At 42.2% G+C, this 27,313-nt stretch overlaps 1 protein-coding gene across 1 annotated transcript in view; it reads left to right on the top strand.

Moving 5' to 3' along the window:
* The window catches only part of syne1b (spectrin repeat containing, nuclear envelope 1b), a 68,236-nt gene that overhangs the window by 17,173 nt on the left and 23,750 nt on the right, over positions 1–27,313 (top strand). Inside the window, exons 32-95 of the mRNA XM_085257378.1 lie at positions 1,111–1,251; positions 1,399–1,559; positions 1,752–1,902; positions 2,805–3,032; positions 3,135–3,233; positions 3,348–3,535; positions 3,714–3,837; positions 3,931–4,097; positions 4,192–4,345; positions 5,252–5,877; positions 5,980–6,159; positions 6,306–6,456; positions 6,582–6,740; positions 7,006–7,188; positions 7,303–7,404; positions 7,510–7,713; positions 7,845–8,052; positions 8,207–8,319; positions 8,698–8,903; positions 8,986–9,135; positions 9,250–9,541; positions 9,659–9,831; positions 9,915–10,224; positions 10,383–10,547; positions 11,215–11,571; positions 11,654–11,790; positions 11,997–12,174; positions 12,260–12,442; positions 12,556–12,699; positions 13,193–13,348; positions 13,677–13,841; positions 13,939–14,111; positions 14,305–14,458; positions 14,589–14,732; positions 14,939–15,103; positions 15,220–15,537; positions 15,794–15,949; positions 16,128–16,298; positions 16,467–16,793; positions 16,912–17,064; positions 17,280–17,447; positions 17,573–17,749; positions 17,872–18,018; positions 18,098–18,223; positions 18,535–18,711; positions 18,989–19,254; positions 19,489–21,649; positions 21,764–22,101; positions 22,206–22,350; positions 22,437–22,655; positions 22,753–23,021; positions 23,135–23,300; positions 23,498–23,653; positions 23,762–23,914; positions 24,042–24,224; positions 24,321–24,458; positions 24,667–24,852; positions 25,012–25,134; positions 25,255–25,437; positions 25,687–25,830; positions 26,024–26,212; positions 26,454–26,594; positions 26,758–26,871; positions 27,080–27,241. Coding sequence (XP_085113504.1) covers positions 1,111–1,251; positions 1,399–1,559; positions 1,752–1,902; positions 2,805–3,032; positions 3,135–3,233; positions 3,348–3,535; positions 3,714–3,837; positions 3,931–4,097; positions 4,192–4,345; positions 5,252–5,877; positions 5,980–6,159; positions 6,306–6,456; positions 6,582–6,740; positions 7,006–7,188; positions 7,303–7,404; positions 7,510–7,713; positions 7,845–8,052; positions 8,207–8,319; positions 8,698–8,903; positions 8,986–9,135; positions 9,250–9,541; positions 9,659–9,831; positions 9,915–10,224; positions 10,383–10,547; positions 11,215–11,571; positions 11,654–11,790; positions 11,997–12,174; positions 12,260–12,442; positions 12,556–12,699; positions 13,193–13,348; positions 13,677–13,841; positions 13,939–14,111; positions 14,305–14,458; positions 14,589–14,732; positions 14,939–15,103; positions 15,220–15,537; positions 15,794–15,949; positions 16,128–16,298; positions 16,467–16,793; positions 16,912–17,064; positions 17,280–17,447; positions 17,573–17,749; positions 17,872–18,018; positions 18,098–18,223; positions 18,535–18,711; positions 18,989–19,254; positions 19,489–21,649; positions 21,764–22,101; positions 22,206–22,350; positions 22,437–22,655; positions 22,753–23,021; positions 23,135–23,300; positions 23,498–23,653; positions 23,762–23,914; positions 24,042–24,224; positions 24,321–24,458; positions 24,667–24,852; positions 25,012–25,134; positions 25,255–25,437; positions 25,687–25,830; positions 26,024–26,212; positions 26,454–26,594; positions 26,758–26,871; positions 27,080–27,241 — 13,947 coding nt within the window. The remainder of the gene's footprint in view (positions 1–1,110; positions 1,252–1,398; positions 1,560–1,751; positions 1,903–2,804; positions 3,033–3,134; positions 3,234–3,347; positions 3,536–3,713; positions 3,838–3,930; positions 4,098–4,191; positions 4,346–5,251; positions 5,878–5,979; positions 6,160–6,305; positions 6,457–6,581; positions 6,741–7,005; positions 7,189–7,302; positions 7,405–7,509; positions 7,714–7,844; positions 8,053–8,206; positions 8,320–8,697; positions 8,904–8,985; positions 9,136–9,249; positions 9,542–9,658; positions 9,832–9,914; positions 10,225–10,382; positions 10,548–11,214; positions 11,572–11,653; positions 11,791–11,996; positions 12,175–12,259; positions 12,443–12,555; positions 12,700–13,192; positions 13,349–13,676; positions 13,842–13,938; positions 14,112–14,304; positions 14,459–14,588; positions 14,733–14,938; positions 15,104–15,219; positions 15,538–15,793; positions 15,950–16,127; positions 16,299–16,466; positions 16,794–16,911; positions 17,065–17,279; positions 17,448–17,572; positions 17,750–17,871; positions 18,019–18,097; positions 18,224–18,534; positions 18,712–18,988; positions 19,255–19,488; positions 21,650–21,763; positions 22,102–22,205; positions 22,351–22,436; positions 22,656–22,752; positions 23,022–23,134; positions 23,301–23,497; positions 23,654–23,761; positions 23,915–24,041; positions 24,225–24,320; positions 24,459–24,666; positions 24,853–25,011; positions 25,135–25,254; positions 25,438–25,686; positions 25,831–26,023; positions 26,213–26,453; positions 26,595–26,757; positions 26,872–27,079; positions 27,242–27,313) is intronic.

The following is a 27,313-nucleotide window of genomic DNA, read 5'->3' as shown; positions in this document are numbered from 1 at the left end:
TTGGTTTTAGGGCCAATTTAAAAAAGAAAATTCCAGTTTGTTTCTATTAAGTTTTAAGGCGTTTATAGTCATCAATTTGTTAATGTCAAGTGCTAATGAGATGAGTAGATCAAACATATATCTGTGTATCATCTGCGTAACTACGGTAATGAATGTTATCATATCACGTAAGGTTGCCAAGTGGAAGCATGCATTATCGCTCCACTGCTTTGCTCTCATATTATTTTGTTAAAGTGTGAGTCAAAGTCAAAGTAAACTTTATTGCGTAAGAAGTTTTTTCTGATGATAGTCAAATTGTTCATTTTCTCTCTGCTCTAACTGACTCTCTACTCTTGCGTAGTCCTCAGTATTGCTCAGTTCAGCATCTGTTGTTGTGAAGTTTGAGGCCTTTTTTATTTCTAAGCTTACTTTTATTCACAGTGCTTCCCCTTTATGTGTTTTTATATTGTTTTGCATGTTTACTCTCTCCAGGACTCTGACACAGTTACATTATACTATATATTATATAAGCTAATGTGTGTTGCTGCGTATAAATAAATGAATGAAGTAAGTAAAGGAAAATGTTATGTATAGAGGATTGAAAGGTCTGACTGATATTTTCTAATGGAGTACTGTTCTTTGAGAAGCATTACAGCTCTAAGGATGCCTCGCTGCAGTGAGTCAGATATGTTATTCTTAATGGTGCTGCTATTTGTGAGATGAGGGGTTAGTGTTGAAATGGAAATTTAAGTTCAGCCTTTTTTATGCTAGCGGTTATACTGATAATCAGTAATGTAAACACTGATGAATTTAATGTTTGTGCAGTTGCTGCCTTGTATGGTGTGGTTTTTGTCAAGTGTTAGCAGTGCTGACTCATCACCCCTGCTAATAGGTGCAGACGCTATGGTGTCATTTGCATACATAATAGTCATACCGAGCAGGTTTGGTATAGTGCCGTGTCATTGTGTTCTGTTAGTGTGATCTTTACGTGTTTTTTCTGCCACTGGGGGATGATTATTATCTTGCAACAACATTTAAATATGAAGGTTTGATAACAGCACTAAACACAATGAATGGATCTAAAAATAATGCTGATCTGACCTTAATGAGTTTGACGATTGTCATTCCCAGGTCACACTGGCAGCCTGGCAGGAGTTTGACAGCCAACAGGAAGCAGTTCATGAGTTTGTTAACAAAGCACGCTCAACAATGGAGAGAGACCTGAACTTCAGCAGTCCAGAAAGTCTGGCAGTTGAACTTGATCAGGCCAGAGTAAGTCTTCTTTTTTAAGTTAAAAAACCAAACAAATAAACAAAACCAAAAAATATCTTTTGGTTGACTCTTAACATTTAAACTGAAAGGTATGGGTTAGATAAATACTGTAGAAAACTATACTAAATGTTGCCATTTTGTGAGCAGGTGCTGCTGAAGCAATGTGAAGCAAAGGCCTTACATATGAACACATTGCTGAAGAGATCAGCAGAAATCCAGCTGGGCCCCAAAAACAAGACTCTGCTTTTACAGCAAGCCCGCTCTCTCAGCGAACAAGTGGATAAAGTAGAGTCTGGGCTGAAAAAAGAGTAAGAAAATAGATTCATTGATTAAAGCTTTTATTTTGTTCGGAAACACACATACGCATACACACATTGGTGCATTTGAGAATGTGCTGACTGACATGTGCAGTAGTAAATTTAGCTGTCTTACACCTAACATGAATATCAGGCATTGCTTGCAGCTAAAAGTTATATAATTTATCATTTTTACTCCCCCAGTGTCAAAAATCTGGAAGAAATGAAAGACCAGTGGGATCAGTTTGGAGCTGGATTTGAAGCCTTTTCCTTATGGATATCTGAAAAGGAAAAACAGCTGGATGCAATGAAGTCTTCTACTTTGCCTCTGGAGGAACAGATCGACACAGTCAAGGTACAGTAGTGTGTATTATAACGCTCCAACCCATTAAAACCATAAAACCAAGTAATATTAGCCAGCAAACAATAACCACAAAGCCAAGACATTAAAGTTAAAATCGATAAGGTGTCTGAAGAGGCCATTGGAAGCAACAGTGCAATATTGCTTTGCCCATCGAGACTGTCTCTCTCGTTGACACCCACAGCAACCCCCTGTCTTTAATAAGATGAGAAAAAGAGCTACTCATGAAGTCTGTGGTTTGTATCTGACTTCCTCAAGCTGTCACAGTTTTGACAAATTTGCCTTGAGGGTGAAACTTATATTTCCTGAAAAACTGGAAGATGGCATTTAAGGCACAAAACCCCAGAGAAAATATTGGCCGTTAGGATATATTGGGCAACACTTGAACAGTTTAGTAATGGCAGAGGTTAAGTATCCTAACAACTTTAACAAGGGGCCAAATTGTGATGGCAAGATGGTGTCAGAAATCTTTATAAACTGTATGCTGGCTATCATATATGTGCATCAAATACACATTAGATAGAAGATTACTACATTTGAGGATACACACATCAGATCTGAATGATGAGACAATAGAAATAGATTGTGATCTGATGACTCACATTCGAGCATGTATTGCCATTAATTAGTCACTTATTACTTTTAATAAAAGGCACACATCGTCTATTTATTATTAATTTGGGATTATAAAAATGAATGCCTTATTCTGTCTGACTATGTTTAACAGCTACTAGCCCAACAAAGAGCTTCCTTGCTAATTAGTCCTTACTGAAAAAAAACAGTAACTACTGGTGATTTAATTGTGGGCAGGACCTCTTTTTAGATGGAGGAACACTGATTGAGTCATAAAGATCTTATTTGGACTTTATTACAGTTTAATTGTCTTGCTTTTTCAGGCTGTTGCGGCAGGACTTCAGTCTCGAGCGGAGGTTCTTTCTCAGCTGGAGACAGACTCCCAAGCCCTGGCTCAGTTTGTGTCTTCGGGGGAGGCGGCTCGCATCAAGGCTCGTTTGACCCAAATCGGCAGGTACTGGGAGGAGCTGAAGGAGAGCGTTCAGCAGCTTGATGGACAGCTGGAGGAAAGCTCTTCTCACCAGCAGAAGTTCAAAATGAGCCTAGAGGAGGTATATATTCACTGACTGATACTGCTGCAGTAACAGTGGTATATAGAAAAGATTAGAGACATAATAATTAATGGAGTTAATCGGGTCTTAATTTTCTGTCAGGTACAAGCATCTCTTAGTGAGCTGTATACAAACCTGGAGCATCCTATCAAATCCTGCACCTCCTCATCAGAGACCTACAAAGCCCTTCAAAACCACATGGTATTATTTCTTTCTACAATTGCTCATTTTGCGAGTTAACTTTAAATACCAGTAATGGTACTAGAGTGCAGGTTGAGGCTTTGTTGGTCACTGCCATGTGTTATTATTCTCCAGGATGCCTGTCAGTGTCTGGAACGGCTGAGAGGAACCTTGCTGTCGCTGTCGGCTGGCGCCCGTCGACTGAGTGACAAAGAGCAAGCAGAGCGGACTGTGACAGAGCTAAACACCACCTATGACCAGCATGTACAGGAAGCAAAGGACAAACAGAGCACTTTGGAAAACCTGCTCTCCCTTTGGCAAAAGTATGGATTACTGTATGTAGCATAGTAATTTTAAAAGCTTTAGGATAAAATTAAGAAATGCTGATAGTTACATTTGATATGGACAATAGACAAAACAGAGCCGTGTCTCCCTTTGAAGCAAAGTGCACCCAACTCTGTAAATAAATCTTACAATTCCAATGTTTCTGATGTCCTTCAGGTATGAGAAGCAGCATTCAAACTTTGTTTCCTGCTTGGAGAGAAGTGAATCTGCGTCCAAACCAGAAAGTCCGTTCCTGTCAGCAGATAAAGCCAAGCTCCGCGGCGAGATACAGGATTTGCAGGTACAATTTATACAGACACAGTTTAACTATGAAACAGAATTCAATTAATAATATATTATTGTAACAACATGGATGAATACTTTTTCCTTGCAGGTCTTGCACTCTGAGGTTCAATCCCTTGAGAGGGCTCATGCTGAACTGGCATCTTTGGGGACATCATTGTATCCCACTGCAGAAGGAGAGAGAGTTAGTCAGCTGAAAGATGAGCTTGAAACCCTGCAGAGGAGATTGCATGTCCAAAATGAAGTTCTCCCTCGAAGGTACAATGAAATAGTCTGACTGCAAATTAAATTTTAAAGCTTGTCTTGCACTAACTAAATTGTGGAGTTACCATGGAGCCTTTTTCTACTCCAGAATCTCAGAGCTTCAGAGCCACCTTTCACTGGTAGAGCAGTTTGACCAGGCCTTGCTTAAATTCTGCCAATGGAGTGAGAACATGCTCTCAAATCTTCACTCATCTCCTCAAATCAATATCGGCAAACTGCAACCTGCTGCAACACAAGTAAAGGTAAGAACTGAAATGTTTTTCTTACATTTGCATCCCTAATACACCCGTGGCAAAGACATGCTGAAAAGACAGGTTTACCTAAACATTGTTAAGCCACCCTTTAAGACACAAAAATACATCACTTTATCTCTTAACTCTGGTTAATCAAAAGAAAAGGACTCAAGCTGTTCTTGCTGTGAGGCAACACTGCTGACCATTTTACCACCATGCCAACTTTTCCATTTACTGAATATCTATTGATGCTGCTATCTGTCTTTATTGAAGTATAAGATGCATACCTTTTCTGTGTAGCGCAGGGTGACATTGTATGTCTATTTGATCTTAAAGTCACAACCACACATACATATTTAAAAAAAAGGAAATCAAATCAGTCAAATATTTAAAAAAAAATACAAGGTGTAATCTTGAACACTATTAAAATTTTTCTTTTGAACCAAATTTAACCTGATTTTTTTTCCCCTTAATTTACTATTTAGATGTACTTCAGACATATTATGGAAAAAGTTGAATTCAAGTCTCTAAAATACCCAAATTTTGCTAAATTTAGATGTAAACCCCCAACCCCGAAACAGATGGCCACCCCTCCTTGAGCCTGGTTCTTCTGGAGGTTTCTTCCTGTTAAAAAGGGAGTTTTGCCTTCCCACTGTCGCCAAACAGTTTTCTCTGTTTTCTCTGTATTATTGTAGGGTCTTTACCATACAATATAAAGCACATTGAGGCGACTGTTGTTGTGATTTGGTGCTATTTAAATTAAATATGAATTGAACTGAATGTAACATTCAATGGCCTTTTTTTAAAGGCTATGACTGACAAAACCAACATGTTTTTCTCCAAGATAAAAGGAAATAGGCAGAGGAATTGAGCTTTCAGAGCAACAGCTGATTCTCTAAAACTTGCATCTTACAGGAGATGCAGGGGGCCCTGCAGAAGCAGTCCAGTGTGAGAGAGAGTTTGGAGCAGCAAACCGAGAAGCTCTGTCAGTTCTGTGAGCCTGGTGATGCACAGCTCCTACGTAGCAGAGCAGACAGCTGTCTGCAGCCCTACATGGAGGCCCACAATATAGCCGAGCTCCAGTTGGAGTGCCTGGAGAGGCTCGAGGCTTTTTTGCAGACCCACAGTGTGGTGACTGGAGTTTTGCGGGGTCTGAGACAGACTGTTGAAAGTGCTGGGAGCTGGGACCGTGGAAGAGTGGAGGAGCTGCAGCAAGAGCTGACAACTATTGTCCCAGACATTAGTCAGCTCGAGACTCTAGCCATCAGTCTGGACAGCAGTCTATGCAAAAGTCATCTTCACATTGGTGCTGATGAGGGTTCTCCTAAGTCATGTCGCATGCTGGCGGATTCACTTAGTGTTGAGCTGGATGCAGTGAGGAACTTGCTTGGTACTAAGCAGAGTGAAGCAGAAGCCCTGGGGGCTCTGTGGACTTCATTTAGACAGCGGAAAGAGCAGCTTCTGAAAGCCGTGGAAGATATTGAAGAAAAAGCAGACCGTCAGAGCCTTAAAGAGCCCAGCCTGCATGGCTTACAGCAACGGTAAAGTATTCCAGCAATATCTGATGTAATTCAAATGTGAAGTGGTGAAATTGACAACTGAACATAGTCAATAACTATACATATTATCCCCCTGTGTGTCAGACTTCGGTTCTTTAATCAGCTAGAGGATGAGCTCCAGTCACACCAGCATGAGGAGCAGTGGCTGAGGGACAAAGGCAACCAGCTGGCTCAGAGGGATGCAGAGTTGGCTGGAGAGGTACTGAGGGAAATCAGCTTGCTAGAGACTACATGGGAAGACACCAAGAGGCTCATTGCAGAGAGGTACAGAAGTAAAAGCAATGGGGATTCCTTCATTCTAACATGTTTTTAAGTGTGTTTGAGTGTCTTTAAACACATTTTTCTTCAATTTACTGTATTTTCCAGTTAATTTACAGTTAAAATGAAACGAACTCATTTCCGTTTGACAGACAGGAGCAGTGCAGTGTCCTTACTGAGCTTATGAGAGAATACCAAATCCTGAAAGCCTCCCTCAGCAGCACTATTGAGAGTGCTGAACCTTTGCTTGAGATAAGCTCTGTTCTGAAGGACCACGAGGAAACTAGGAGGTCACTAACCAAGGTTGGAACAAAATATATATATTTTATATCGCTTTTAGGAATTATGCTTCTATTCTTTTTCTTATATTGAGGTTCAAGACTACATTGTGTTACTTAAGTACTTTGCTGTCTTTACTTCATTTGTAGCATGAAGCAGTGAAGGTGGATCTGGCTGCCAAGCAGCATGAACTAGATCAGTTTTCCAGCAAAGGAAAACAGCTGGTGACTGAACTAAAGAAGGTCCCCGAGTGTGACTCTCAAATGATGAAAAAGGATATGGAGACACTTGTTGACCAGTGGTTGGATGTAAGCCTGACTTTAAGAGTTCATTTCTGAAGCATCAATGTTATGCCTTGTTGTTAACAATAAAGTTCTCTACTTGGGTTTTTTTTTTTAAATCGGAGAAAAAGACTGGACTTCTATCTGTGTTGTGTCTATGTGTTAACAGAGAGCTTTGCAAGCTATACTCTGTGTAAGATGTACAACAGAGCATAAATTTAATCTACTGTGGATTAAGGTTTACTGTCCACCCAGTTTAATCAACAATGGTAAAGTGTATTCCATTTCCCAGGTGTCTGAGAGGGTAGATGACAACATTGATCGACTAAACCAGTGTTTGGGCCTGTGGGATGATGTGCGTAAAATCAATGATGATATTGAGAGCTGGACTGGCACAAGTGTGATTGAGCTAAATGAAAGCCTGAACAACCTAAACAACAGCCAGAAGATATCAGCAAGGCTTACAGAGTTGAAGGTACAGTAAGATATATGATGTCTTGGAAAACTGGCAAGGATTTGTTTTACCTGGGTTTGGTTGTTGTAGGTGAGCTTGTGCGTGACATGCTTTTCTCATTCGACAACGCCACAGGTGGAACTTGGCGAGAAGGAGCAGAGACTTGAAGCCCTGCAAAGTAAAGTGGCAGAGTTGAAGAAGTGCAGTCAAAACCAAGAGACTCCAGCTAAACTACAGGTACTAAATACAACTCTGGTTTATGGTGGGTCTGAACAAACAAATATTAGCTCAAGCGCTGCAGATGAACTGGTCTTTCTTCAGTAAATACTGTGATTGTATTAGGTGTTGGAGAATGACCTGCGCAAAAAGATCTGCACTGTCCAGAAGCTACATGAGCAGGCTAAGGGAAATCTAATGGACTTCAGTTCCCAACGGAAACAGCTTGAAGACTACATCTCACAGATGTCTGCATGGCTAAAAAGTATGGAAGATTCTCTAGTTTCTTCTCCAACTGGATCAGATCCTGAGGACATATGCAGAGTGAAGGTACAGTCTAAATAATAAGCAATTTAAAATTATAGCCCTTACAAAAAATATTGATGGTGAATGCAATGTGTTTCTATAAATTTGAGAAGTTACAGTGATAATCAAAACTACATTTTTAACATGTTTTTTAGGATCTCCAGAAGGAGCTGCAAAATCAGCAAGGGAGTATTGACTCCACCAGAGAAAGCCTCAACACGTTGTGCAGAAAATATCCATCTGAGGAGCTGGCTGGTTTGGGTTCAGCTCTCACTGATCTTATCAAGACTTATGAGTCTGCAAACCAGCTTTCTGCAAGGACACTTGCCTCACTGCAGAACGGTCTTCAGCAGCAGTTCAATGGTAAGAAGGCTGGCTGGATAAAAATGTACAGGTATACTGCGTTTTAATGGGAATCCATGCTCGGTGTAAACTTTTATTATTTTATTAATTGTTTAGATTTCATTCTGTCTAAGTCTACACCTGATGTTAATTCTCTTTACCCCCAATTCCTCAGACCTAGTTCAGGAGTTTCATCGCTGGCTTTCAGAGCAGAGGGAGATAGTGAAAGAATGCTCTGACCGATCAGGAGACACTCAAATTGTGGAACGCAAACTGCAGAAACTGAAGGTACAGTGACTACTACCACTACAGTAAATAATCTTTAATCTTTCAATATATAGTAATAGTGAAGACTTTAAAGGTTTTGAATAGGTAAAAATCATAAGTAGGTGTCACTGATTCAAGATGTGATCAAATACAAAATTGCCACTTGTATTCATAAGTTTTGGCATTGACTAACAGCCAAAGAAGTGTTTTTAGAGGATGTTACAATGATGTTTTACTTGATCATTTAAATGATGTAGCATCCACAGGAAGGGGTTGTATGTGCAGTATCTGTGGTTAAAAGCATAATGTCTTTCCTCTGGCTCTGGATGCTGCTTGTGTAATGGTATGATTCACATGTGAAGGAGTTCGAAACTAAAAGTGATGTGGATTATCTATCAGGGTGCCATGGATCGTGTGGAGGAGGGTGAGGTACGTCTGACTCAGGTCTGTGAGGAAGGAGAGAAGCTCCTACTTCATCTTCCCAAAGCCAGCGCTGGGCAGGTCCAGCAGCATCTTTCATCCATCCAGCAGGACTGGGACAGCTTTGTGGAGCAGTGCAGACAGAACCAACAGATCCTGGTAGACAGTGCATCTCTTATGAAAGGGTGAGCACCTCTGCTGAACTGCATCTGTAAAGCCCTTTGTAAGCCCACTATTTATAAGCGAGGCATTTTGATTTCCTTGTAGATTTGAGGGTCGCCTTAAGAAGCTCAGATGGTGGTTGGAACACATGGAAAAGAAAATGACCACCGATCTGCTTGAAGCCCAGCAACGTGGTCCTGAAAAGGCTGTCCTGGAACAAGTGGAGGAATACCAGCAGGAAGTGCTCAAAGAAAGGTGCTAACTATACACGTTTATTTGCCAAGGAAAGACTGCTTAGTGCATTATCATTGTTTCTGAATGTGCCCAAAAGATTCAAAGCAATTAAACATCCTACCTTCCTACATGCAGGGATTCATTTGAGCGTCTCTGTCAAGAGGGGCAGGCACTTAATGAAGGTGGGCGAGGTGATGGAAGTGAGACAAGAGTTTCTGCTCAGCTTCAATCACAACACCAGGCCTTGCTGAGGCGTGTGAGAGAGAGGCTGCGCAGTTGCCAGCTCACTTTGCAAGAGCAACAGGCCTTTGAAGAGACACTGCAGGCTACCTGGACCTGGCTCAATGGTGTCCAGGAGCGCCTGGCTTCACTCAACAGCACAGTAGGAAATAAAGAGACTCTGGAAAAAAGACTAGGCCTTGTACAGGTCAGTAAATAATGTGTACCAGAAATGCAGTTATTTGGTTCACAGTGTTGTCTGGACACATTTTGAAGTGCATAAGCGATCTCATAGATCTTCCTTACTGTTTTCTCATATGTTCAGGATATCCTGCTAATGAAGGGTGAAGGTGAGGTGAAGCTCAACATGACAGTAGGAAAAGGTGAACAGGTTCTAAAGCACAACAGAATGGAAGGGCAAGAAGCTATTTGTCTGCAGCTCCAGAGCCTGAAGGATGCCTGGGCTAATATGTTAATGACATCTATGAGTTGTCACAGGTAGGAAACATGTCCTCTACACGGCATCTGATAAAAGTTACATTATCTACATTACGTGATGAAATTTTGTCATTTTTCTATAGTCGTCTGGAGTGGACAGTGGCTCAGTGGACCAGCTATCAGGAAAATAAAAGCCAGCTGCAGCAGTGGATGGAGTCAGTGGAGCAAGAGGTGGGGATGACTCTGCCTCAGCAGCCAGGCCTCAAAGAGAAGTCGGCTTTACTTGAGCGCCTCAGAGCCATCCAGGCTGACGTGGACACTCATGCAGCAGTCCTGTCACGCCTAACAGACAAAGCGGTGGAGTTGCATGAAAAAACTGGTGATCAGATTTTTGGACCAGAGTCAAGGGCAGAGCTCAATGCACACTTTGCTGATATCTCGGCTGTTGTCAAGGTGATTTAACTTCAGGCATAGGCTAAATGGTGCTTACAAATAATTACTGAATCGTTGATCATCAGTACAGGAAAACGGGACAGCTAAACAGAGTCTGGATCCAGGAAGCTGACTCATTCATAACTGACAGTGTTTTCATTGTCTTTTTTCCCCCAAAGGGTAAAGTACAGTCCATGCAAAACATCGTGTCTGAGCATGAGCAATATCTTGATGCTGTGAGAGACTTCAACGACTGGCTAATTTCAGCAAAAGAGGAACTCCAGCGCTGGTCTGACCTGTCAGGAGACTCAGTTTGCATTAAAAGAAAGCTCTCCAAAGTGCAGGTGAGGAAGCTTAATAACCATAATTGCTTATATTCAAGGCAAAAAGTATTTGAGGTTATTTAGTTTTTCCACTGTGATGCACGTCTCATATTCCAGCCTGAAAACTTCCCCAAGTAAGCACTAGGGAGACAACCATAAGGAATCAAGATGTTCTTCCTCCATGCTTCTTAGCATCAAATAAGGGCTGGACATGAATCCCAGATTTTTGTGCCAGAGGTAGCAATAATTTTATGATTTTGGCCACAGTCAAGAGCTCAGTATAATTAAGTTACCCAGTCAGCTGTGCCATTTAAAACCTAAGAAATTGTTATTTTATATTTATTTATAAAAGTGTCTAAAATATGGAGTGGGATTGTCAAACTGATAAAAAGGTCCTACAGGCAGAAAAAAAATATTTAAAATTAGAATCAGATAGAAGGAATTAATACACTGTTTAATTTGTCAGACCATGAGTGTGACTGAGCAAACAACTGGTTCACTGAGCGCATGGATTTATCCCGAAAACAAATATTAAAAGCGGGCTACATTAACTACTGAGTTTACAGGTTTCTCAGTTGACAGATATCTTCTCGTTATATCCAGCGGGGGCACAGTTTGCTGCTGTTTACAGATTTAATTAGTAGAAATTTGCATTTAATTTGTTTGCCATTCCTTTGGATCTTTCCAGGAGTTGCTTGACTCTAAGCAGCGAGGCAGAGAGAGGCTGAACCGGGTTCAAAGATGCGGAGCAGTGGCAAGAGACTACACCGGATCGGGGGGATATGAGACTATAGAGCGAGAGGAAGCAGCCCTGTTGTCATCATGGGAACAGTGGGAGCGGGCAGCACTACAGACACGTGCAAGTCTAGAGACCACACTCTCACAGATAGCAAGCTCTGAACAAGAGTTCAACAGCCTGTCAGCACAGTTGGAGCAGGACCTGCAGGACTTCAACCGACAGCTGCAGGACTGGCGACTAAGGCTGACCCAAGCAGAGAGAAAAAATGATGGAGAAGAAGCTGTTAAGGGCTGGCAGATAGCAAAGGCAAGTCTTGGCTTTAGTTTGGTTCCAATGATAAGTTAATATTAATTGACGGTCCATAACTTCATATTTGTTTTCCATTTAGGACACTTTGGAGGAACTTGTCAAAGCTGAGCCCATGTCTGATAGTCTGAAGACTAAACTAAACGATCTGTGCCGATTCTCCAGAGAAATGGGAACACAGTCGGAGAGAGTGTCTGCTCTCATCAAGGAATACAATAGGTAAGTAAAAGTAATGATGTTTTATTCCAATGTAGACCATTATTTTATACACTATACTGTGTGATACATTTTTTCATGTATTTAAAAATGATTGATCAAGAAAGTTATAAAAAAAATAAGAAAATACAATCAACAATTTCAGATTTGACTGGAAATAATGACATTGACAGAAAGAAATTCTTAAATTCGTCATGATTTGTTTCTAGTCTGAGTCTCCAAGCCTCCAGGGAGTGCCAGGGCAAAGAGAAGCTGCTGGAACAAGGTTTCCGCTCCGCCTTCAGAGAGTTCCAACAGTGGTTGGTTAATGCTAAGATCAACACGGCGAAGTGCTTTGATGCACCTCAAAATCTCAGTGAGGCCTCGTCTAGCTTTCAGAAAATTCAGGTATAGAACTAACTAAAGACCTAGCATCTATATCAAATATTTCAGCCTAATAATTGATCTTCTCATCTCCTTTTTTCCTTAACAGGAGTTTCTAAGTGATAGGGAGCAAGGTCAGTCAAAGCTGAATGCTGTGGTTGTGAACGGTGAGCTTGTCACTAGTGTCACAGCTAAAGATAAAGTTGATGCAGTTCGGGCTAAAATGAACACTGCCAGAGAGGACTGGAAAAACATGATGTCCAGTCTGCACAACAGAGAGACATGTCTGCAAGTGAGCATTCAAACACCCCTTGTCAGTAACTGGGGGCATCTTATTCCCTAAAACCATCAGTGTAGAAATCAGATTTATGCCAAGTGATGCATCAGTCTACCTGTGTGTTTCAGAATCTTGTGTCACAGATGAAGGACTTTGAGGCGAGTGCAGAACCTGTTCAGGACTTCCTAAACGCCACAGAGCTGGCTGTACAGGAGAGCAGCACAAGACTTCATGATCTCACAGCCAAGAAGTTGGAGCTTCACAAGCTACAGGTACTAATGTTCAAAATCAACCAGACTTGGAACACACATAAAGGCCAATTATGCCACTCAGTTTAAGTGTGAACCTAACTTCCATTGACAGAAGCTCTCCATTCCAGCTAAGTTACAGAGTTAAAGCATTGCTGCTCTTCACTTTAGATGCACTGCCAAGAGCTTATGCTAACTGCAAATACTTTCTGCTCCTTTGCTACTCATATGTCTTTTTAACAGTGTCCTTAATATGAGTTAATATATTTAACCTATGAAAAGACCTTTTATAACATTTTTCATTATTTAAACTTGTCCACTGACTATTTTCTGAGGGCTCGACTGCATGTCATGACCAAGAGCTTTATTGAGACTAGCGCTGGCACGATATCTCTTTCGCTTTCCTTTTTGTCATGTTCCCATCTCTAACTCCTTGTTGTTTGTCTGAATTTAACTGTCTTATATATCTGTGCGCCAGCTTGCATGTGTCTTTGATAACCTGCTTGTGCTTTTCCAGTCTGTGCTTGAGGAGTTAGCCTCTCAAGAGGTTCAGCTGAGCAGGCTGAAAGAGAAGGCCAAGCTGTTGTGGGACGAACATGCTGCCGGCAAGGGTTTTGTGCACCGTGTGTCACAGCTCTCTGCTCAGTACCTAGCTTTAACCAACCTGACAAAGGTAAAGTAATGCTTACCAAACTGCTTGAGCACTGGGGTATTTCTGGGGTAGGCGTGGAGAGAAGACAGAGGAACTAGACTGGACAGAGCTCTGACTTAATAATGTTTTACAGATCATAACTGTGATGGTACTAACTTACCTAACTAAACACTGATTCCTTTGTTTTGTTATTGCAGCTCTTTTAAATGAGGTTATACAAACTAATTTAAATGTATCTTTGCAAGATATCTAAATCTGCATGTGCACTTTGAAGTTTGAAAGTGTGAAGCGGCTGTGGATTCCATCTGTCTGGTAACTTGCTGGTTGTGTCTGCCTTATGGTTCTGCAGGAGAAGGCATCACGAATTGATCGGATAGTCACTGAGCACCAGCTTTTCTCCCAAGGTTTAAAAGAGCTGCAGAACTGGGTGGTTGACACCAGCCATATGTTGCAGACTTACTGTGCTCCCACAGCTGACAAAAATGTTCTTGACAGCAGGATGATCAAGCTGGAGGTATACCAAGTCACTATTGTTTTTCAAAAGTAAAACATACCATGTTTAATACCAGTATAGGATCTTAATAAATGCACATGGGTGGATTTTGCACCAGGCTTTGCTAACTGCACGTCAGGAGAAGGAAATTCAGCTGAAGATGCTGATCACAAGAGGAGAATCAGTTCAGAGGAACACCTCAGCTGAGGGAGTGCCTGCGGTTCAAAAACAAATACAGGAGCTAAAAGATTCTTGGGATGCTCTGCTCTCTGCTTCTATTCAATGCAAAAGGTTTGTGCATTACCAAAAGTAACAGCAAGTACTGTTTGGTTGCTTTATAGTGCATTCTTTAGTAAATGTATTTCCATGGAGAGTGTAAATGATTTACTTTGAGGCTGCATCTGTATTTTCAGTTTTTTCATGTCGTATTACCGCTGTTGCATCAAACACTGTCTCACGGTATATTAATCTTTAAATTTGATAGTCAATTGGAGGGCTCCCTGTCTCAGTGGACCAGTTACCAGGAAGATGTACGCCAGTTTGTTGCTTGGATTGAGCATGTTGAGGAGAGTCTCGATCCTGCTGATAAACAATGCCCAGAGATGAGAGATAAAACTGCAAATCTGAGCAAAGCTAAGGCACTGAAATCTTCTACTATTACAACTACTACATACTGTGTGCTAAATATACAATTTATTGTGTTAACCTTATGCTCTAATAGTCTTACAAGCATATTTTTTCAGTGGATTGTTAATTTTGGGGTTTCAGTTACTGTATGAGGAAGTGCTCACCCATAACACCCTACTGGACACCATAACAGCAAAGAGTGCCAGCATCACTGAGAACTATGTCACTCAGCTGGAACTCCAAGATCTGCAGGAGCGCTATAACACTGTCAAAGACAATGCAATGGTAATAACTCAACACATTTGACCAGTGCTAGAATCGTATGCAGAATTTCAGTTTCAGTGTTACAGCTTGATACAAAAAAATCAACCTAAAGATGTCTGCAAAAGAATGCTTTTTTTAATAAAAAACTACAAGTGAGACTCATCTGTGGGTTAATTTAAGAAAAATAATAGCTCACGCTGAATTTTTATCGCTCTCCACTTCTTCAGAGGGCTGTTGGCAAAGCTGAGGAGCTGGTGAAAGCCCACCAAGAGTATCAACGGGGCCTTCATGCATTTGAAGAGTGGCTAGAACAGGAACAAGAGAAGCTTGGCTGCTACACCCAGCTGGAGGGTGATGTTGATATGCTGGAAGAGACTCTCCAAAAGCTACAGGTCCAGCAATTATTACTGTGGAAATTATCACTCAATAAGGATTAAATGGTTAGAAAACACTAGCAATGGTTAGAAAACACACTATTATGTGAAAGCAAGCGTTTATACAATTACAGGAACTACAGCTTCACTGCACAGAGGGCCAGGCTTTACTAAACACTCTACTGGTGAGTCGAGAGCTGGTCATTCCCTGGGGCTTGCCTCAGCTAGAAGACAGAGCTCTAGAGACCCTTCAGCAAGAGTGGCGGCTTTACCAGGCCCGGCTATCAGACACCCGAGCCCAGCTCAACAGTGCTCTAGCCAAACTTCGGCAGATGGAGCAGAAGTTCCAGCGTCTTGACAGCTGGCTAAAGGGCATGGAGACCAAAGCACAACTGCGTAGTCATCGGCGATCTGACCGTGCCACTAAAGATGCTCAGCTTCAGCTCATAAAGGTTAGTGTAGTATACACAAAAGGTAGACTTGTGACAATCTTTTCTGAGTTGTACAGATCTGCAGTGTTATTTGTAAATAATTAGTTGCTCATATTATTGTGTCACTCATTGTCTCCTCTATCAGGTCATTTAGGTTTTCTAGTTTTCATGGCTGAATGTTGAAGAAATTAATTTGCTCTGCAGTCAAGTAATGAATATAATAAAATCGAATTATCCAAGTCTGGTCCTGACATTAATAGCATGCTTCTTTAATTAGAGCTGGCAGGAGGAAGTGCTGGTTTATCAAGAAGAAATGGAGGGCCTGAGTCTTTTGGCTCAGCAGGTTCTTGATGAGACACATATTAGCAGCAGGATCAGTACCAGAGCCACCCAGATCACAGCCCGCTACCACGCCCTGCTTCTGCATTTACTGGTAACGTGATTTTGAACACAACGTCACTGGAACTGCAAATATTACTATGCCTTTATTGACATTGTGAATTTATATTTAGACTGATAATCATAAGATTTGATTAGTTTAAGTTACCCTAAGCTTTTGCCTCCTCTTTAACTTTTTCTTTGTTATGTTTACTTCTTTTTTTACTTTGCAGGAGACTATCAAACAGCTCCAGGAAGAGGTGTCTTGCATCGAAGAGGCACAGTGTGTTTTCACGACCTTCTCAGACTGGCTCAGCACAGCTCAGAATAACTTCAGCACTGTGGCTATAAGTGTTGATATAGTGGACCGCTTTGCCATGGAGAGAAAGATGAAGAAACTAGAGGTATAGTTTATTAAATAGCATCTCTTCTGCTTATACTATCTATAAAGACGTTCACAGGATTAGACCTAATACAGAAATGAATTTGTTTTTTTCTAAAGCCTGTTTACGCTGGAAGTATTATGTCACAATAGAGACATCGATCACTCATGCTAGCCCATGTCATTTCAGGCTCTTCAGGCTGACATGGAGCAGGGTCACATTTACTTAAAGGCAATGAGGGAGAAGACAGAGCGAGCAATGGCATTCTTGGAAGAGCCTGAAGCTGAGCAGCTCAAAGAGGAGGTGGGCACACGACTCTTCCAGCTTGAGGAACTTATGGCAGCTCTGCGCACAGAGCATAGCTCCCTTGAGAAGTGCATCTCCCTCTCCAAAGACTTTATGGATAAGTACAAGGCCCAGGCCCAGTGGGTGATGGAGACCAAGAACCTTTTAGCATCAAATGTAGAGCCTAAAGCTGAACTTTACCAGAAGAAGGCTCAGCTGGCAAAGTACAAGGTAACTTCATACCGCTAAATCCTTTTTAGCTTTGCACCAGTGAGAGAATGAACTTGAAAGAGAAAGAGACAACTGCTTGATTTACATGCAATATGTTTCTTCCTTGTTATGCACACAGACCATCCAGCAGACAGTCCAGTCTCATGAGTCAGCAGTGAAATCTGTCACTGAGAAAGGAGAGGCGCTGCTTGATACAGTAAACGATCCAACTATCAGCGAAAACATGAGAAGGTTGCAGGCTGATTATCAGGATCTGTGCCTGGCTGCTAAGGTATTTTTAACTGTTTCCTACTTAGATATAACTAATATAACTTGGAATGAAGGGTGTGAAATAGGTCCAATATCCTACATTTTAATCATTGCTTGTGCTATTTTTATTATAATATATGAGCAAACATTAAAAAAGTCAAACTTTGGTCCAAAGCCTATACTTTTTCAGGCGTAATTTAAAAAAAATACACAGAAATGGGTTTTTTTGTGTTTCAGGCTCAGGTCCAGAACCTTGTGGAGTGGGTGAAAGAACATGAGGATTACAACAGTGAGCTGCAGGAAGCTGAGAAGTGGCTTCTGCAGATGTCCAGTAGGCTGGTGACCTCAGACTCCATGCAGACCAGCAGTATGGAGATGGCCACTCAACAGCTTGCCAGACACAAAGTAATCAACTTCGTATTTCTTGTTCAAAGTTTCAAAGCATTGATGTTACAGTTTAAAGTAGTAGTCCAAAGTTAGCTCTGCTTTTCCTTAATTCAACAGCTTTGCTCTTGTGTCATCATTTTTAGGCTATAATGGAGGAAATAGCCAGTTTTGAGGAGCGTCTTGCCAGCTTGAAGCAGAAGGGAGAAGGTCTTGTTGCCAGTTGTACAGACCAAGTTCAAACCAAGATCAGTCAGCAGGTCCAGGCTCACATACAGGGAACCAGTGATAGCTACTCTGCAATCTGCAGTACTGCCCAACGTGTGAGTAATTGAAGACGAAGACCATACTCTTTTGTTTCTCGAGTGTTTTGTTTAAAAAAAAAAAAAAGGAAAGCAAATCAAAACTGAAGGATAAAGTATGTAATGCAAAACATATTCCACAGGTCTACCAGAGTCTGGATCGGGAACTGCAGAAACATGTTAATCACCAGGACACATTGCAGCAGTGTCAAACGTGGCTCTCTACTGTACAAGAGGAGCTTCAGCTCAATGATCAGGGACCATCTGGTCTGCAGGAAGCACTGAAGCAGGTATTTAGCACTGCACAGTTTTTCAGTCTTTCAGTTATTTTTCTATAACTTATTTTGATTATTACTTTTGCAAACACAGGTGAAGCACTACAGAGCACTTCAGGAGCAGGCCAGCACTTACCTAGACCTGGTTTGCTCTGTGTGTGACCTGTCCGATGACGCCGTAAGAGTGACAGCTGCGGAGGTCCAGCAAGTCAAACTCACGGTCGGTATCTTTTTTACCTCCTGTTGCAACATAAAAGTGGATATAAAGTGTGGATATATAATCATAATATAGGTAATAGTCACTCTATTTTGCAATAAGCTCGACCAATTTTTTTGGTATGTTGAAGAACTTCAGACCAAGTGCAAAATATTGTAGCATACTAAAGCAACTTGGCTGTTAATTAAGCAATTACTCAGTATATGCTTTAATAAGGCATGCAGTGTGCTAGTGCAGACACATATACACTTTAAAATGAATCATCTTGCAAGTATTGTACTGACCATAGAAAGATTTACCATGTGTTTGTGCAGATAGAGGAACGGATGTCCAGTGCTCAAGAGCTTTCAGAGGGCTGGAGAGAGATCAAGGAACAGAAGCAAGACCTAACCAGCCTGTTCCAGGACATGGAGCAGCAGCTTCTCAGCCTCTCCAGAAGGCCAGCAGAGCTGGAGACCAAGATAGCACAAAACATGCTGTCACAAGCCAAGGTAGGATACACTATCATAATCATCAGTCCTTCATTAATGCACAGATAGGTTTACTCTTTTTCAATAATAACTATCAAGTATCCCTTGCTTCTGTACTTATATTTCTAAATTAGGTTTTACTGTATGTTTTCACTTGCTTTTTAACCATACAGCACAGTGAATCTTGATCTGTTCACTTGTGATTGCAACATTTGTGGCCTGGGTTTTGATGGGATTAAAGTGAGATCTGCTTGGTATTTGGAAGTATTTCCGGTGACCATTCCCTATACTCACTCAGGAATGCAGCCAGCAACTTCAGTCTAAACAGAGTATCCTGACCAAGATGACTGAAACCGTGAGCAGATTAACAGGCGCCCAAGAGTCTCCAGAGCATGCAGAGCTTGACCGTCTGAGCCATTCCTGGCTCGAGCTCTGTCACCAGGCCAACAAGCTCCAGAGCCAGAGAGAGGAAGATCTGCAGAGGTCTAAAGAATACCATGAGTGTATCGCTGCAGTGGAGGTGCTGTTTGAACAGGTGTCCAAAGAGTGGGACAATTTGGCCAGGTGTGTTTTTATATGAACTATACTTCAATTCAGGAATAACACAGCTTTTGAAAATTAAATTTACATTTAACTTGGGAGGTAAATATTGTCTTCTGGGCAGAAACTGTCGAGAATAATTGTTCATCAAAAATAGAGTTTTTTTCCTAGAGTTGAATTTCAGCTCCGTAATCAAGAAAATGTAATCTTTATGTGTCCACAAATTTAAGGAAATGTTTTTTGTGTGTGTGTTCACAGAACGGATGCCGAAAGTTCATCTCAGCATTTGGAGGCCTTGAGGAAGCTTGCAATAACTCTTGAAGAGCAAAAAGGCACTCTTGAGGACCTCAAGGATCAGAAACAGAAAGTCATCCAGCATTTGAACTTGGATGACAAAGAGCTGGTTAAAGAGCAGATCAGCCACTTTGAGCAGCGGTGGTCTCAGATGCAAAACCTAATTGAAAGAAAAATCCAAGACTCAGTCGTGACCCTAGAGGATATGCATCAAGTGGAGGCCCGTCTGAAAGAGGCTCGAGATTGGGCTGAAGAGCAGCAGCCTGCCCTGTCTGAGGCCATGAAAATGAGTCCTCCTCCTGAGCTAGCTCAGAGCTTTCTCTTTGATCACCTGAGCATCTGCAGTGAGTTGGAGGTGAAGCAGCTCCTCCTGGCTCAGGCCATGGCCGACGCTGACAGGGTGTTAGCGCGGCTGGGCCTCAGTGAACGACAGCATCTGCAGCAGCTGATTTCCGACACACAATCTGAGGTAGAATCTTTGAGTGTGAAGGTGACGCAGCGCAGAAAACACCTCAGCAAAGCTTTTACTGAGAGGACACAGTTCCTGATGGCTGTAAGTCAGTCCATCTCCTGGGTCCAACAGAATGAGAAGAAGGCTCAGGCAGAAGAGTACATTGCTTTGTTACCTGATGACCTAGCCAAGCAGGTCAGAACCTGTCGCAACATCCAGAGCAGTCTGAAGGCCTATCAGAGCGAGCTGACATCCCTCTGGTCTCAGGGGAGAGACCTGATGAGGGATGCGAGTGAGGAAGAAAGGAATGAGATTCTCACAAAGCTGCAGGAGCTGCAAAGTATCTTTGACAAAACCCTTCATAGATGTGGCCAGAAACTTCAAGAACTTGAAAAAGTGCTTATCTCTAGGAAGTATTTCAAGGCTGATTTAGAGAAAATATGCCAGTGGTTGAAGCAAGCTGATATAGTCACCTTTCCTGAAATAAACTTGATGGTTGGAGATGCTGAACTGGAAGCACAGTTGCTGAAGTATCAACAAATAGTTGAGCAGGCAATTGAGTATGAGAACCTCCTCCTAATTGTCCAAAGAGCTGGCCAGGAAATATTGCCGACTCTGAATGAAGTTGACCACTGCTATTTAGATGAAAAACTTAACACCCTTCCTCAGCAGTATAACAGCATATTAGCACTAGCCAAAGAGAAACAGGAGAAAATCCAGCAGGCCATTATTACAAGGAACGAGTACAAGTCTTTCATAGATATCACTCACAAAGCACTGAAAGAACTTGAGGAACAGTATAATAATCTGGGGACTCAGCCGGTAGGCTTGCAAACAGAAGAAGTTGTCAGCCTGCAGAGTGATTACAAAGCAATTCAGAAAGATCTGAGCAACCTGGGTCTAGCAGTGAGTGAACTGAACCAGAAGAAAGAGGGATTTCGTAGCACTGGCCAGCCGTGGCGCCCGGAGGAAATGACCCAGCTCGTGAGCCTGTACAATGGACTGAAGAGGTTGGTGGAACAGAAAGTGGAGCATCTGGACGAAACCTTGGAGTCGTTTGAGGACCACAAGGCGATGGCTATGCAGGTTGACTCGGAGTTAAAGGCCACAAAAGAGCAGCTGGTTAAAGTGAATGCAGAAACGCAGTCTGCTGAGGAGAGGCTAAAGAACTACCATGCTCTGGCAGGGAGTCTCCAGAGCGCCAACTCTCATTTGTCAAGACTCATGGAGCAGATGGACACTCTTGCTCCTCGTGTGGACCAAGCAGCCCATGATGCCTCGAAAGAGCAAGTGGTGCTCTGGCAAGAGGAGCTGCAATCCTTACAAGCTGCAGTAGGGGAGCTGATCGAAGAATGTGAGAACAGGTTTATCCAAAGCAAAGACTTTGAGACGGAGATGAAAAGGACCCTGGACTGGCTGCAGCTAGTCAGGGATGATCTTGACTGTGCTGTGATTGTGGATGTCAGGGTGGAGAAGGTCCAGGAGGAGATCAGGAAGCAGCAAATCATGCAAGAAGAAGTGCAGTCCAGGCTGAGAATTGTGGCTGCTCTCAGCAGCAGGGAAAAGCAGGAGTTTATCAGTGCCAATGAGCTTGTCCCAGCCCACGTAGATACAAGTCTTGAAGAAATGGCAAAGCTACAGGCAGATGTTCAGAAGGCACTGACTGCCAAACAGGTGGGAACATCTTTAGTGAATGTAAATGTTTCATTTTTGAAGTTGTTAGCTGTTCAGTGAATTAGATCGACGTTTCCTTTTCATATTTTTCTCATTTGATTTTTTTTGATTAAGATTACTCTGGAGGAAGCCTTGGTGTTGTGTCAGAAATACCACTTCAGGATGCAAGCAGCGTGCGAGTGGCTCGAAGATGCCGTATCTTTCCTGCAGCAAGCTAGCTTGGGTGTGGATGTGGAGAACTATGAAGAGTGTCTGAGGCAGCAGGCAGATATCATGGCCACAGAGCAGGAGTTTCTCAGCCACCTAGAGGAACTGCAAACCCTCCTTCCTCAGCTGGAGAAACTGGTCAACCCTACTGCTAAAGAGCAGCTACGGGTGAGTGTGGAGTCGGCAAAGCAGAGAGGCGTGGAGGTTCGAGATCAGCTCCAGTGTCACCAGGAAGTCCTTCACAGGTAATAAGAAAAGAGTCCGATCATGCAATCTGCCCTTTATCTGCAGTTTATTGTTGGTCTTTTATAGTGGTACTTTATACTTGAATATATTCTGTTTTTCTCAGCTGTGTGGCCCAGTGGAAGTCATACCAGGAAGCAAGGCAGACTGTCATTGAGCTTATGAATGAGGCTGAGAAGAAACTGACTGAATTTTCTACTGCAAAGGCAGCCACAAGCCAAGAGGCTGAAGACAAGCTAGGCAGTCACAGAGTATGATAGCCTATAATATTATTTTATTCAATAGGTGGTGCTTCTGTGAATGCTTCATGCTACTGACATTCTTTCAATTTTTTCAGTCCCTTGTATCTCTGGTGAATGGCTTCCAAGAGAAGCTGAGTGGTTTAGAGGAACAGGCAGCTCAGCTGGAGCTGGTGGGGAGTGACGCCAGCAAGGCCACCATCAGTCGCTCCATGACCACTGTGTGGCAGCGGTGGACACGATTACGCAGTGTAGCACGGGGACGGGAGAGAGTACTTGAGGACACCGCACAGGAATGGAGGACTTTCAGAGAGAAGGTACACTGCAGCCAATGGGGAGAAATAATATTTTGCTAAGTATGGAAAAATAAAGATTTGCAGTAGAAAACATCTATACTTATGTTTCTTTATATAGATGGTGAAGGTTAAAGCGGTCTGCGATGAGCTCCAAAGTCGTTTCCCTGACAGTGCTGTGGAGAAGGCTTCCAAAGCCACTCTGCAGTCTCTGTTAGACCAGCATGACTTGTTGAGCCAAGACTTGGAGCGGGAACTGTCATCCCTGATGCTGCTGCGCCAGTACGCACTCAGTCTGCTGCATGATGTGGAAGTGCCTTCACCAACAAATGGACAAGATGAGCTGCCCAGCCTGAAGGAGATCAGAGCTGTACAAGACCGAATGGAAAGGTAGGAGGATGAGAAACTTTAAACAAGTCCATCTGTAGCGATCAGAGATGAAAAAGTGCGATCTATGTTGCTGTTCAGAATATAAGATGAATTAATTATCTATTTGTCTTCAGCCTTTTGACACAGTCCAGGACCAAAAGAGCTCAGGCAGCTCAGGAGCTGAGGGACAGAGAGGAAGTGGAGAAGGAACTTAGTGTTGTAAAAGCCTGGATACAGGAGACCAGGGAACTTCTTCTCAATCCCACTCCAGACATTGATTCTCTGTTGCAGGAGCTTGAGGTATATCTGCCATCTAAAATCTGTCGTCTACACAGAGAAATGTCCAATTTGTGAATTAAATATGTCTGAAAAGAACACTGTTGCTCACACTATACCTCGACTAAGTCTCCAAAATATTCTGTTCTCTAATGGCCAATATCAGTGAAAGTGTTTGATGCCAAAAAAGGCTAAATAGGTCTTCTCTTTATTGCGCATAGGTTGTGCATGGAGATGTGATCACTTATCGTCAGAATGTGGATAAATTAGCAGAGCAACAACAGAGCAAGTACCTGGACCTCTACACTATACTCCCTTCAGAAATCTCCATGCAACTAGCAGAGGTCTCACTTGCTCTGGGTGCTATTGAGGATCAGGTACTCTACAACACACACAGCCCTGAATATAAACTAGACATCAATGGGCATCGGTCATATTTGTAGCATTTGTCACTTCTGTCACTTCTTTTCTCATCTATTTTCCAGGTTCTTTCCAAGGAGAGAGAAAATCAGAAAACCAGAGAAATAAAGGAGGACTTCAGCTCCAGAATCCATGACATGTCAGAGAAACTCAAAGCCATCTCCACTAAATTTAAGGAAAAATCTCCTGATGTTGACCATGCCAAAGAAGAGGTCAAGGTAGAATGCTTACTTTGTGTTTGATCGTATTTTATGTGTTGTTGATAAAGGAAACTCTAAAATTACACTTTTTTTCATTGAGAACAATGATTGATATAAACTTTTATGCACCGATTTTTTTTCTCAGAGTCTTTTTGAAGACTTGGATACCTGCGGTCGCACTCTTGCAGAGCTCGATGCAGCTGTACAAGAGTTTGGCCGCAGAAACCCCCTGCTGGCCAAACAGCTAAGTGATGCCATCAGCAAGCTGTCAGAAATGCATCATCACACATCAAGACTAGCAGACTGTAGAAACAACTGGCTCAAAAAGGTTTGTTTGTAAACCTTTATATAACAATAAGTTATATAAGTCCAACATAGTAATAAAGGTAAAGAGAGTTTACATTTTCTTATTGTGGCTTTTCAGGCTGTCTGTTATTTAGATGAGTATAATGAGATGCTGGACTTCATTGTGAGGTGGTCAGAAAAAGCCAAAAGCCTGGTGAGGGCAAACATCATCTGGAACTCCTCTGTTCATCTGCAGGAACAGATACGGATGTACCAGGTGAGTTGGCGTGTTTTTTAAAGTGTTATTAGTCTCTCTAAAAAAGCAAAATCTAAATGGGTGGACATGGCTTGAGCTGGATTGATGCATATACACGTAAACGTGGTCACATTTAGTCATAAATGGGTTCTGTTTTTTTGTCTATGGCAAAGTTAGCTGTTGTACGAAACAATGCTGTGACCACTAACCTTTCTCTTTCTGTACTCAGGCTGTCCTGCGTGAGTCTCGAGAGCTCCACGGGGACCTTGAATCCATGGCAGAGAAAGTAGAGCTTCTATCTGAGGTGCTGCAGGTCGAGTCTATGAGCCAGCAGGTTTGTGAGCTCAGTCGACACACCGAGGAGCTTCAGCAAAGCATCAAGACACGACTGCAGAGTCTGCAGGATGCAGACAAGGTACAGAAAAATAAAAGATTTTGTTTTTGTTTCACTTGTTAAGATTTTTGATAATCTCTATTTTAGTTTAAAATCATGTTTTACTAGTAGAATTTACCCAAAGGAGCATTAATACTCGTAGCACTTTGTGAAAATTATCTTATGGACGTCTGTCTTCAGAGTATGGAAGCCCTGGAGTATGAAGTGAAGGCCCTCCATGTTGCTCTGGAGCAGGTCCAAGCTACACTGACTTCACCAGAGTTGGCACGCCAGAGCCTCAAAGAACAGCTGGCTCAGAGACAGGTAACCAACAAATATGAATGCCTTTTATTTATTTATTGTTAATAAAGAGCCTCAAATGTTCACTTTTCATCTTGTGTATTTTAAACATTTTCATACAATATTAACTTTACATTTTTACAGCGTCTGCTGGCGGATATGGAGAGCTTCAAGCAGCAGGTTCAGGCCGTGCAGCTGTGTCAGAGTGCACTGCAGGTCCCAGAGGAGGTGATGCCTAACCTTGCTATCTGTCGCACAGCTCTGCGCCTGCAGCAAGAAGCCAGTCACTTGCAGCATGTAGCCATTCAGCAGTGCAACATCTTACAGGTACAGGGGGACGCTGCTGCTGCAGCACAATAACGTCAACACTGTATTCACAGAAAATATGCAACAATGCTGGGTACTGATAGAAAGTTACTTGACACCTTTAAGGTGTGTTTTGAGTCCTTTCAAAGTTGTAACCAAAGTTTCTTTCAATTTTTAATACGCACTGGATTTGAAAAGTTTACTCTTTTTACATTCTGAGATTTAACGAATTATGTAATATTAAAACTTATTTCACTTCACTTTTTTCAGGAGGCAGTGGTGCAGTACGAGCAGTATGAACAGGAAGTCAGAGATCTACAGGGGCTGATAGAGGAAGCGCACCGGGTCATTCAGGACAGACCAATCCCCACCAACAACATCCAGGAACTGCAAGCCCAGATCCTACACCATGAAGTACAGTACTTTAACTCTTTCACTTTGCCCGTCTTTCTTCTTAAGAAAAACAGGAGCCTACTATGTGAACATGTGCTGTATTCACTGCTGTATTTGTTATTTTGATTAAAAAAATCCTGATATCTGCTTGTCTTTCATACTGAGCTTTATATGTAACCCATAACTGCTGTGTGTATTTTGTATTTTTGACTAGGAACTTGCCCAAAAGATCAAAGGTTACCAGGAGCAAATCGCCTCACTCAACTCAAAATGCAAAATGCTGGCAGTGAAGGCCAAGCACGCCACCATGCTCCTGACAGTGACTGATGTAGAGGGTCTGCCTGAGGATCTCCAGGAGATGGATGGGGAGAAATCAAAGAAATCTGCAGCTCAAGCTGTCGTGGTAAGAGAACATCATGCACAACATAATGTGCTGATGGCTATAAAGTTTGTGCTGGATAATAAACAAATATGTTGACCTATTCTACTGTTTAAAGCTTTAGCATAGCCCGGATATTTTTCTTTAATTCGCTCCTGACAGGTCTATTGTGGAGCTTTTACTTTTATCTACGCCTTTCCTATGCATCATCTTTTCCGATTTACCTTGCATGTCTGCTCTTCTGTTTTCCTGCATGGTGTGCCAGATGACAGCTGGACGCTGTCACACCCTGCTGTCACCTGTAACTGAGGAGTCTGGTGAGGAGGGCACTAACAGCGAGATCTCTTCTCCTCCTGTGTGCCGTTCTCCTTCTCCCATAACTCACACTGAAGCAACTGTAACCAAGGTTTCAGCCTTCTCTCTTCTTTTTGTTCGAAGTTGCTGAGTAAAAAGATTCTCTTGTGTAGTGTAGATGACATTAGATTTGCATCTTCGTGCAAGTATTTCTGTCTGGTTACTATCCATTTAATAACGTAACTTCTGATGACACCCTTTAAATTTCCCTTTAGATGGGACGAGGGACACTCACAAGAGCTCCCATTCAAGAACTGTATGACCCAACCTTTGAGTCTGTGGCCAACTTAGATGACCTGCAGCGCTCCTGGGAGAGTTTAAAGAATGTGGTATGTGAAAGTCTTCATCTTCATGCTTTTTTAATAAAAAATGTCGATTACGAGCACGTAGATTTGAACATTTTTTAATAAAACACTATTTTCAGCAACTAGAAACAATGTTATGAATTTGGTATTTGATTATTCCTTGTTAATGGTTATCATTACTAGTGTATGAATGGTATTTCAGACCTTTTTTATACTCTGTTTTGGCTTACAGATCAGTGAGAAGCAAAGATCTTTGTATGAAGCTCTCGAGAAGCAGCAGCATTACCAGGGTTCACTCCAATCAATCTCTTCTAAGATGGAGGCGTTAGAAGCCAAACTCAGTGAGCCTCTGGAGGGAGATAAAAGTCCGGATAGCCACATAAAGGCACATAAGGTTTGTCACATACAGAAAGGGCTTGCATATTGTGAAGATTAGAGAGCTGAGTTGAGGAAAGTCAGACTTGTC

Source organism: Mchenga conophoros, linkage group LG19 (genome assembly GCF_057382185.1).
Source record: "Mchenga conophoros isolate Kocher_MC1m ecotype Shallow Benthic linkage group LG19, M_conophoros_male_GT1.1, whole genome shotgun sequence".
Taxonomy (NCBI): Eukaryota; Metazoa; Chordata; class Actinopteri; order Cichliformes; family Cichlidae; genus Mchenga; species Mchenga conophoros.
This window is presented reverse-complemented; position numbering and strand designations above follow the sequence as displayed.